Source organism: Cnephaeus nilssonii (assembly GCF_951640355.1).
Source record: "Cnephaeus nilssonii genome assembly, chromosome: 12".
Lineage (NCBI taxonomy): Eukaryota > Metazoa > Chordata > Mammalia > Chiroptera > Vespertilionidae > Cnephaeus > Cnephaeus nilssonii.
Genome location: NC_137083.1, coordinates 9444284 through 9456554, shown reverse-complemented (window position 1 = coordinate 9456554; position 12271 = coordinate 9444284). Strand labels below are relative to the sequence as shown.

General features: G+C 44.1%; 1 protein-coding gene across 6 annotated transcripts in view; it reads left to right on the top strand.

The window, feature by feature from the left end:
* Nucleotides 1-12271, top strand: part of CREB5 (cAMP responsive element binding protein 5) — a 396562-nt gene that overhangs the window by 362976 nt on the left and 21315 nt on the right. For all 6 annotated transcript variants that reach the window (XM_079785886.1, XM_079785885.1, XM_079785888.1 and 3 more), the window contains one exon: nucleotides 11878-12201. In XM_079785886.1, the coding sequence (XP_079642012.1) occupies nucleotides 11878-12201 (324 nt within the window). The remainder of the gene's footprint in view (nucleotides 1-11877; nucleotides 12202-12271) is intronic.

Below are 12271 nucleotides of genomic sequence, written 5' to 3'. Positions count from 1 at the left end.
GCCCAGTAATTAACCAAATTTTTAAAACACGTGTGAGAACCAACATCAGCTCAGAAAGAAGTTGTTACTCATTTTTCAGTTGAAATGCTCTGCACCGTCATCTCCTTGGGCATGATTCAAACATTTTCCTTTCTCTACACAAGCTTCCAGATTCTTCAAAAATTATAAGTAGCTCCTCTTGGAAATGTCTTAAATGTATACATGCAGGATTTTTTAAAAAAGGTTTTGTTCTGGCTTCCCCAAGCACAGCTTTATTCTCCCTGTGTGGTTGGCCTACAATCCCGAAGAGTGTGCTGTTGATAGAATCTTTTATTAATGGCGAGGCTCCTCCATCCTGAGTCCCTCACAGGTTTTTCCTGCTCAGTGAGACCAGCCAGCTCACAAGTGGCATTGGGGGTTCTCAGTGTGCGGAGAGCCCAGGGACTATTTATAGGTGTGCTGTTTGTGCTCTCACACAGCTGCCGAGTTGAACTCCCTATAATCCAGCCTGTTCCCAGCAGACCTGGAACTCTTCTCTCATAGGACCACAGAGCCATCGCAGCACTGGCTATTGGTCCAATGACTTGGGGCCACTGACACCAGCAAAGCCCAAACAAGAAGTTAAAGTAGCACTTCAGAATTAGAGTTCATTACAGTCTCTCTCTCTCTCTCTCCCTTCCTCAAAACCCCTCCACCCTCCCCTCTCCCTTCCCTCTTCTCCCTCCCAATGTGTTGATACACTTTGGGAGACTCAGGCAGGGGTCAGATCAGAGGCAAAGGGGACCATGGGGAAGCAGACTGTACCATTACCATTTAATCAGGAGAAAACCAGAACTGGACACACACACAGCATGCTAGATAGACTGGGATAGAGATACCAAGGGACAGGACAGCTTACACTTCAGACAGTCCACTACCCACAGGTAGAGAGAATCCCCTGTAGGTTCCTTTTTACTAGAATAAGTTCACGACTCCCTTGGCCAGACACCTAATGTCTCTAACAGAGACACTGTGACACACATCCTGCTATCTCCCAACAACTGGAGCAACGCTGGAAGGCGACCACATAGACCAGCTGTCCTGAGGACCAGGCAGAGGTGTGTCCAAGAAGGTCCTTCTTCCAGTCCCCTGAGGGCCTTTTAGCCAGACTTTCAGATCCAGAATTTTGAGCATCTGTGTTCTGAGAGGTGTCCTCCGGGGATAGAGCGGGGTTCAGGGTGGGGAAGCAGTGCCAGCTGAACACAGCTGCCCTCAGAACGTGTGGGGAAGGACCCACTGGAGGACCCAGTGACGTGTTGGTGCCTGGCTGCTCTACCCAAGCAGGGCACTGCCGAGACCTGAATCCTACCTCAGGCACGACAGTGGCATTGTCTGTCACGGTGGTCACCAAGGACTGCCATGCATTAAAAAGGGTACCATTTATGTAGCTAAAGCTGACCGCTGTCCATCTTGTCTGAGATGATGGGAAATATAGCCGTGAGGAGCCATCCTTTCCATCGCTTTTTATTGCACCACTTTTTGCCAAATAATTAGGTCACCCGACTCAGGAAGGGTCCTGGGATGCACATGAGGAGCAGAGTTTGCTATGGGAACTTGAACTCTGAGTTTCCTGACTTCTGTGCAATTAAAATCCCAAACTTTATGTTGCATTAACATGGATTTTCCATAGTGACTTATAAATGCAAAGTTCTATGTTTCATATGTATATTTCTAACATATGTTACTGCCTATGTTTCTGATTAAAAGCTCGTCCAAAATAAAATAACAAAGGATTACTTTTTTTCCAATAGAACTTGCTTCTTCTATAAAAGCTGGAAATAAGCCCTCACCTAAAATTACCCAGGCTTGCAGGTGCTGGGTTTTGGGGGGTGAGACGTGTTTGCTAGCAAGACAAAGGGCATTATTCTCCCTGCAACCACCACCAGAAGGTGTAGTTTCTGTGGAGAAAATTATAGGCCTGAGCTTCAAAGACGTTCCATGGTTAGGCACCACTCCTGGAGACTGGCAGGCGGCAGGCAGGCAGGCGATCAACAAATATTTATTCTAAGCCACTGTGTATTCAGCACCTTTAAAATTGCCAGGGAAACCAGCCAGAAGGATATAATATCTGCCTGGGCCAAGTTAGTACCTGAAGCTATGCCTTAGAGCTTAAGGAGTTCCATGACCAGACAGGAACAGGGGACCCTAAAACTATGAATGTTGGCAGTATCTCACCTGGGTATGGAGATATTGATAGGATAAATAAAAAACTAGACCCAAGAAAAGGTTCCAACTAAAAGTTGATATTTGATGGGTGCTACCACCCTAATTCTAATTCTTTCCTTTTAGATCACCCTTAACAGACACCCAGGTGGCACCCCCCCCTCCGCCTTACACACACACACACACACACACACACACACACACACACACACAAACAGTTATCACCACCACCAGCATCAATTGAACCCACTGGATGGATCAAGTTATCAAAATTTTTAAAAAGATAATGAATACTTTTTAGAAGTAGTCAGGCAAGCATGCCAATATGTCTGAATGCAGGATGTTCATCACAGTGTAGTTACAGAGGGAAAAGTGGTCACAGTGTATATGCCCATCAGTTGAGAACTGGGATTCTCCCATAGAGAAAATCCAATACCTATTAGACGTGATATTGAGGTCTCTGGTGTGGGAGGCTGGGATGCGGGGACATGGACTTACATGGTGCACATCATTGCCGGTGCAGAGATGAACAGGATTCACTCTCTGTTGCTTTAAGTTCTCTAATCTAGTTTCATTGATGCAGCTGCAAAGTCACATCTGCTGTTTGGACACATGAATCAATCACAGAATGTGGCTTTACAGAGTCACATGAAACCCTGGCATCCTCTCTTCCTATCTAATAAAAGGATAATATGCAAATTAACCATCACTCCATCATAAAGATGGTGGCACCCATAGCCACAAGATGGCGGCACCCAGTCCTCTCAGCCCCGCCAGAGTCCCCCAGTCCTGGGGCGGCCACTGAGAGCGGGCAGCATGAGCGGCCTGGCAGAATGCTTGCTTCATCGCCACAGCGATGAGGCAAGCGTTCTGTGCCCAGCCACGGATGGGCCTCTGGCCAGGCTGGGGCACGGAACGCTTACGTCGTCGCCCGGGCGAGAAGGCAAGCGATCCACGACCAGCCACGGATGGGCCTCTGGGCCGCGGAGAGCCTCTGGGCAGCGGGCACGGAGAGGCCAGGCCCTGCAGAGAGCTATTGGCGCACGGATTCGTGCGCAGGGCTGCTAGTATGTACATAATTGGCAAGCTCCGTCTTCCCTAAGCTGCCTTTGGACTTGCCGATGTTTATTGTTTTGTTTGGTTGTTTTTGTGAACCAAGCACAGGATGTTACACTAATCCCCCTTAAATTTATCTTATTAGATTAGATTATATACTAATCTGCCCAAAATCTTTCTGGATGCTGATTCTTTGTCTGCTGTGCTTAACTATCTCTAGTAACTTTGTATCATACAAGTTCACGGCTATGGCTTCTGCATTTTCTCTTTAGTTCTAAGCCAGCAGGAAGATGATAGAGTCGTAGGAAAAGTGGTACCTCAACAGTTCTAATTTAAGCAAGGAAAAGTATTCCAGGTTAGATTCCCTCTATCATTGTCCACCTGTGGCCAAGGCTTCTAAAATAAGGTAAAGCAGGCCCAAGTGCTAGGTGATATGTTCAACTTCGGTGGCAAAGAGCAAAACAAACCCCACAGACAACGCGCAGCAATTTCTTTGCCAACCACTTCTGTATTAATAGCTAAGTCATATATGAATTACAGTTCTGCAAGAGTGAGCCTTCAATTTATTCTTGTTAAATGAAGACACTAATGAATGCACACTTACAGAATTGTTTTATTTCAGATACCACGTCCCTTCATCTCTTTGACTCAGTGACTGTCTTTTATGATTCAGCAGGATGTTGAGCATTGTAAGAGGCTGTACATTTTAGCAATTTTCAGAACAAGCTGCTGTTTTGAGAGCAGGTGCTAATCTTAATTCTAATAAAAAACAGCGTTAGGTCCTTGGATAAGTAAACCACTTGGCCCTATGTGTCTTAATTTGTCTATCAAAATGAGGACAGGATTCTGAGCTCCTAATTCCATCAGAAAAAAGATCTGTGTTAATGTCAGCTAAGAGGTAGGAATCTATAGGAGAAGCGAGTTGTATGGATGTCTAAAATAAAGAAGGAAGTCATTGTTTCAAGGAACTTCTGCTTGGAGTGAGAAGTCTTGGTTTAGAAGCCTGGCTCTACCACCTTGAACTTGATTCCTCCTCTAGGAAGTGAGGAAACATTATGGGATAAAAAACTTTATTAACCAAAAGGACATTCAGAGTAATCTGTGGGACAAAGTAGAATTGTGTGTAGGTGGAGGGTAACACAAGCTTTTTATGAAAAGTAAAATACTGAGATATTAAAAAACTTTTCTTAGCAAGCTCCATTCATGGTATGAGCCCTATACAGTTGTACCATTTTTTTTATCTTTTATACTGTATTTTTACTATACCTTTTTATGTTTAGATATATAAATACATCCATTGTATACAACTGCCTACAGTATTTAGCATAGTAAAATGCTGTACAGATTTGTAGCCTACAACAATAGGCTATACCATATAGTAAAGTTTAATAGGCTAAACCATCTAGGTTTGTGTAAATGCTCTCTACAATGTTCAGACAATGAAATCACCTAAGGACACTCTTCTCAGAATGTAGACACATCATTAAGTGACACCTGAATATACTTAAGTTGTGAAACCATCAGAACTGAGTTACATCACCAAAGTTTTGAAAGGAGCACATTTTATTCCAAGTGATTAAGCCAGGTATGATTTTAGTTAATTATCTTAATAATGATCCTAAAATAAATGTGAAGTTTAAGATCCAATATGCTGTCAGGGTAATGCAATCATACTCAATGGACACCCTGAAGTCCAGATGTGAACCTGGGCATTAAAACTGTTGTTACCATGGCAACATGAAGCTCCAAGTTTACATAACTGTCCCAGAGCACCATGGGACTGTTCTCCTTCTGCCCATTTGTAGCTTACTCAAGGTTGGGAAGCATTCTGCGATTCAGACTAGTCAATGTATCATTATAAAACTCAGTGGATAAATATCAGAGTTTGTTTTTTCCCCACTAATTCAGAGGCTTAGTTTCAGAAATCCTTGATACCCAGAGTAAGTGAGTAGTCATTGACATGCCCATGCACCTCCAGTGGAGAGTCTGGTCTCACATCATTGACCACCTATGTTGGGGGAAGGAGGGGAGAGAAAGCAAGAAGAAATCACATGTACAACAATACCTTAGGGAAGCCACTGATAGCAACTTTTGTAAAAGGAATTACAAATACAGGTTTTGTCCTGTTTTTATATAGACAGCCTTTCTTCCTTGTGGTCAACTCAGTAACACTACATTTTGAAAGTAACATCTTTTTTTTTCTGGAACAAAAGCCAAAAGCCATTTTTAATTAAAACCTTTCTAGAAACAATTGCTCCCACCTCCCCCACCCCCACCCAAATGAATTTCAAATGATGTTGAATTCTGCTTGGCTTTCAGTCTGTGAAGCATAAGCAATGGGCCACACTGAAGATGGAGGAGAAAGGTCTCCACAGCTTCACAAATGTTTCTAATTGGCAAGAGCGAGTTGTTAATGGAAGATAAAACGCCAGGGGCAGACGTGGGTGGGCGTGTCCTGTGCGGGTTGCTCACGCAGGCCCACCTGCATGTACCCACAAGGCCGTAATGACGAGAGCGTGTCCCTGGGCTTCCCACAATGTGCCGTGATGCAAAGCTGAGCTAAGCTGGAGGCGAGAAAGGGGCTGGGGCTGAGGCTGAGCTCTCATGGCAGCAGCCAGGCACAGTATGGGAGGAGATAGAGAGCTGGTTTCTGACCAGGACTCAGATCCGAGGCAGCAGGCCCACCCTCCCACCCGGATCAGTGAATAAGGGGCTTGTAAAATACACAGCGAGAATGAAAATGACCCCTTCTGACTGAAACCAGCTGTGTCAGGCTTCTCGCTGTCTCTCCTGATTTGCTCTCTCACATAAATGGATGTGGTAGAGGACCATAGAAAGTAAACAGAACCATTTTTTTTTCTTTCTTGCAGTCACACCTCGGTAATAGCCCTGGTTTTTATAGCTGAAAAATATATGTTTATTTGCTCATTAATTTCCCTCTCTCTTTCCCTTGCCTTTTCTTGGCATTGGGTAGAATGTTATTTAAAACAAGACACAGTTCAGCTTCAAAAAGAAAAATCATTCTGCAGAATACAGCTTGGACTCGTTTACCATTCATTTATCATCCCTAAGCGAGTAGGGTACAGATATCTGTATTTGGTATATTTTAATGATTTCCAGCGCAGTGACTCTTGTTGGCACCAGGATACAGGGGAGCAGTAGGCTCTTTAGGACTTTGAGAGGTGCCTCACTGTTTAGAAAGGATATGGAGAAGATTAAATGTGGCATATGCAGAGCAGCTTGATGATCATTTATCTTCACCGCTTTCCTTCAAAGATGAAGGCTGGTGCTTGGAGGGCGGACTCGACCCTAAGTCCTGAGATTCTCTAGGCAGGCGGGGGTCGGGGGAGGCTTGGAAACCTTCAGTTTTTTCTCCTTTGCTTTGAAAAAGCTTTGGTTTTATGTGTCTCCCATTTCCTTCATGTAGTGGGCAAATAAATAATGATATGCCTAACTCAATGCCCAGTAAATATTTGTTGAGTGAATAATTAAATGGAATGTTATAAGCTTGACTAGGATTATTGTCTTGGCGTGAAACATGCAAGAATAGACTTGAGGCAATCAAGTAATTTCCCTTAACAGCACAAGCTAATTATTTGAGAGATGAAGATCTGGTACATAGTATTTATTTGTCAGGCTCCATTTGCTCCTAATTAAAGGTGGAAGAGTTGTTTGTAGCATTGAAGGGATGACATAGTGACCCACTCCTACACATCTTTTCAATTTTCCATGCCATTTTTTCAGGGAGAATATATCAAGATGAGGTTAATGTGCATTCTTTTGTTTATTTATGTTTTCTTTCATTTCTGTTATCATTCGTTGGAGGGCAGGCAGGGTGTGGAGCAGGGAGCCCTTTGACAGTGTACTTTTACAGCCCAGCTGCCTGCATGATCTGCAGTTGACTCTGCTCACCTTCGTTGACTAATACACTCGTCCTCCCATACAAATACCACTTGCTGTGATCCAAGTTGAAAATTCAGCATCATCATCATAAGCCTCAGGAAATTTCTTTCATTCATTCATTCATTCATTCCAAAAATATGAACTCAGAGTTTAATATGCATAAGGCTCTTTGCTAACGCTGTGGATTTAGCACTGAGCAAACTGCACTATGGTTCCTGCCCTCGTGAAGCTTACAATCTGAAATGGCTGACAGATATTATTAATTGAATAATCATTCTCAAAATCATAATTTGAATTTTAAAAGGAAGAATATAGCTCTACTGTACCATGTAACAACAGGGTCTGATTTATACCAGGAGACCAGGGAGAATTTACTAAGGAGGAGTCTGGAGCTGAGAGCTATAGAATGTCTGAAGAAAGGGAAAGAGCATTCCAGGCAAGAAGACTATCAAATGCAAAGGCCTGTGTGGCCTGTGTGGGAAGAGCAAGGGCTGATGGGAAGGCAGAGCCACACACTGTAGTGCCTGTGCATAGGTCACATCAAGGACTTTGACATTCATCCCATGAGCATTCTAATGACATAGAAGTGCCATATGTCCAAGGGTTACAAAGTGAGGGCAGGGAGAAGAGACCTTATCAGATTTGTGTTTTTTGGGGAAATACAAGTATACACTCATTCTTCACAAGCATAACAAGGGAGGTGATCATACTGCGCCCTAGATAATCCTTTGTTGCCTCTGAGCTTCCTGGAAATTCTTACCTTCCCTCTGCCAAGTTTCAGAACAACTGTATCTTGATCTCCAATTGTGTGTCAGGGAACACACGCACAGCCTACTGCTAGACCATGCAGCAAAGGCATCTCCTCATGCCAACTTGTCTAGCCCCTTCTCTTATTTCTGCCTTTCCTTTTGATGGTGGGGAGGTGGCATAGCACAGTTTATTCCTGTTTTTGGCAAAGTATGCATGGCATGACTTCTGGCACCTTCTCTCCCCTCTAGTGGTATGAACTTGGCACATGGCTAAGCCTCACTTTTAGTCTTGCAGAGTTGTTCTGAGGATTAGTTGAGTTAATACTTGTAAAAGACAGAAAGAGGAGTGGCATGTAGTAAGTACTCAACTAATGCCAGCCATTGTGATTAGCCTTTGATGATATAGATAGGTGTCAAAGATACAGTGTTAAAGTGAAAAAACACAAGATACAAAACTACGTATCATAAGAAGGACTTGTACTAGTGCATTCTTAGAAGTGCCAAGGAAATGTCTGAGGGATGAACAGTGGTTACTTCTGAGTAATGGAACTGGGGCTTAGAGAACGGTAGGCAGGTGCCTTTATTTTTTCACCTCATATTCTTGTAATAGTTGATTTTTTTAACTATGCAACTATATATTTATCTAATAATAAAATTACAAAGAATAGTTTTGAAATTCTATTCATATCTAATATGTCAATTTTTTTAAAAAAACATAATGATTTCATTATAATCTTTTTTCATAATTTTATTCACTGTTAAGTTTGGAATTATCATTTGGGGTAAAAAATATATATATATCTGCAGTCCAGCAATTTATTCAAACTTCATTTCTTTTGCTTATATTATGTTCAACCAAAGCTTTTAAAATCACATGTTATCTATATATATAAAAGCCTAAGCAACCGCCGACCGTTCGACCAGTATCTATGACGCATAATGACCACCAGGAGACAGATGCTCCAACCCGTAGCTATGACGTGCACTGACCACCAGGGGGTCAGATGCTCAACACAGGAGCTGCTAAGCTGCAGTGACTTGGCAGCTGCGGTTCTCAGATGGCACCTAGAACCAAAGAGGAAGGAGCCCGATTCCAGGGTAGCATCACCCGAGAACCGCCCTCTTGCAATCTGGGACCCCTCAGGGGATGTCAAAGAGCTGGTTTCGGCCAGATCCCCGCAGGCCAGGCCGAGGGACCCCACCAGTGCACAAATCCGTGCACTGGGCCTCTAGTATATGCATAACCCATGAACACAGACAACAGTGCAGTGAAGGCCTTGGGAGGGAGAGGAGCAGAGTGGAGGGGGTCAGTGGGGGGGGAAAGAGAGGAAATCTGTAATACTTTCAACAATAAAGGTAAATTTATATATATATATATATATATATATATATATATATATATATATATATATATGACTCTAATATGCAAATAGACCGAACAGCAGAACAACCGGTTGCTATGATGTGCACGGACCACCAGGGGATGGATGCATGCAGAACATGGTGGGTGTTGGCCACGGCGGGATGGTGGAGCAGGTGAGCAGGGGTGCCAGACTAAGACGGGGCACTGGTTGCTGTCATCGGGGCAAGCCTCTGTTGGTTACTGAAAATTCGTTGCTTCCGCACCCCAGGGTCCCGCCATGCGCTCGCACCTGTTGGTGGCGCTGGAGCCGCTGCTCACACCTGCTGCCAGTTCCCAACGCCGGCCCTGATCTCTCATTGCCTTCAGCAGGTGCTAGCGGTGGCTGCCGGCCCTGATTGACCCTCAGGGCTTCTCCACCTCCCCCTGGTACTGAGGGGCAATTGGGGCAGCAGCTGCTGCTCACACCCGCTGACGACTCCAGCCTCAATTGCTCCACACCATCAGCAGGTGCGAGCGGGGACGGCGCCATCAGCGCGTGCGAGTGGTGGCGGCGGGAGCAGGGCTGTGGGCAGACAGGGGACCAGGTCCGCGACGGGAGGGGCCGGGCTGGGGCACATGAGACCCGCCCCTGTGCCCACTGCAGCCTCGCAGCCCACAGTTCCTTTCAAGGTGCATGAATTCGTGCACTGGGCCCCTAGTATATATATAAAATCGCATGCTATTATGATCCCACTGGTGTGAAGTGATTCTCCGTGTTCCTCCATCTACATGTACATACAGAGAGTTGGGAATGCTGTTCTCCCACCAAATATAAACAATGCATTTGGTTCACTTGTTGCTGACTTCATTGTACTTTTAAGCATTGCTTAATGTTTTATAATGAGCATTTTTATTAAAACAATGACATCATTTCTAAAAATTGGAGGTGAGGAGTATTAGTTCACTTAGTTCATTAGTAGCAAACACAGTATCCAGCATCTACTCTTCCCTAGGAATTCAGAAAACAACTTCTTCAGGATTTCCATGATGAAGGTCCATAGCTATTGCTCAGGAAAGAGTAGTTACTGAATGAGGATTTAGGAAGTGTTTTCAATAACTAACATATAGGTCTGCCAAGCCCCACCCCCCTTTCTTTTTTTATGTGGAGGTTCTTTATGTTTAAGTAAAGACATTAATGAATAGAATTGGTATTTATCAATAGTTTACTCTGACCAGTTGAGAATCATTAATTTTGTACAGGGCTGCAATGTGTTTGCTTTGATCATTTAAATACAACTCTGACTCTTCTTTTTCCCAGTGCTCACACCCCACTGTTATCTATCAGATAAGAACACAAATCAGGAGAGAACTTTAGCTCCCTAGTAAATACCTTATGAAGCCAACGTGAGCTTGCCAACTAGATTATCATCTCTGCAGAAGATACATTTCCAAGCAGTCACTGTATTATACAGTACTTAGCGCGTGGGGCCCCTCAGGATATGATGATAAATGTCTGTGTAGAAGAAAAAAAACAATCTTCAAGAAACTGCAGTGAAGCTGATTACCAACTGAATTTTTAAATCAGGACCAGGAAATGATGGTCCATGGGCCAAGTCTGTCCCATGACCTAATTTGCACAGCACAGGAGCTAACAGTAGTTTTTGCATTTTTAAAATTATTTTTAAAAATCAGAAGTAGAAAAGCATTTCAGGTCAGATGAAAATCCTTTGAAAGTCCAATTTCCTGTCCCTAACTGAAGTTGTAGCGGAAACAGCAGGATCATTCACGTACAGACCTTCTTCAGCGGCATTTGCACTCAGAGGGCGGAGCTGAGTCTTGTGACAGGAGACCCTTAAGCATCACGGCGAAAATATTTGCTTTCTGACTCCCTTTAGGAAAAGTTGACTGAGCCCTGCTTACTCGCGTGCATGTCTGTTTGCTGGTGAATAGATAATGCTTTTGCGTTAGACACAGACCTGTTGATGTCGCATCAGAGAAGCTGTAATCTTCGACTTTCCTCACTTCCTTCCAGAGTCAGAAGAAAGTTACTGTGTGAGGAAAATTAAGTTATCAGGAGGGACTGTGAGTTACATCATGGTAACAAATGGAAAAGTCCTACATATTGCCTCCCAAAGTGATGGATTATAATCTAATTTGAAACTCTTAAATAGCATTAGTAGTTCCTATATTCCAAAACGTGTAGTTACTTCCTTTCTGTGTCTGAGGAATCTTTTGAAAAGGCAAAAACCTTTTATTCTTGTGACTTTTACAAAATGCCGAACCATATCAGCTGGGCCCTGTGCTCAGTGGCATCACCATGGTGAATGGTTTTAGTTTTTACTTGTATTCGGCTGTCAATAGGATATGATAAACATATGGACAACGGGAAATACGTTTCAGTAGAATGTCTAAACCTTGATAGGGTATCCTGCTCAAATGTTCATTATGACTGGCATTGGCCCTCAGACCTGCCATATTATATATGAAAATGTGCAATTAATATAAAAGTCAAACTGCTACCAGTGAAACAGTGTCGCCACTAGCACCATAAAATATTACGGAACTGGAAACACAAGTCATTTTGATTCAGAATCCCCGCTGTGTACATGACTGACCTCGCTGTCCCCTCTTGTTTTGTTGTTTCAGAGGCTGAAGGCCGCGTTGACTCACCACCCTGCTGCCATGTCAAATGGGAATATGAACACCATGGGACACATGATGGAAATGATGGGCTCCCGGCAGGACCAGACGCCGCACCATCACATGCACTCGCACCCGCATCAGCACCAGACACTGCCAGCCCATCACCCCTACCCACACCAGCACCAGCACCCAGCTCACCACCCCCATCCTCAGCCCCATCACCAGCAGAATCACCCGCATCATCACTCCCACTCCCACCTTCATGCACACCCAGCACATCACCAGACCTCGCCACACCCACCCCTGCACTCCGGCAACCAAGCACAGGTAGACCCTTTTTGTGATCTCTTCCCCCTTCCTGTTAACAGTACAAGCTCTACTGGGGGGTCATGGGCAG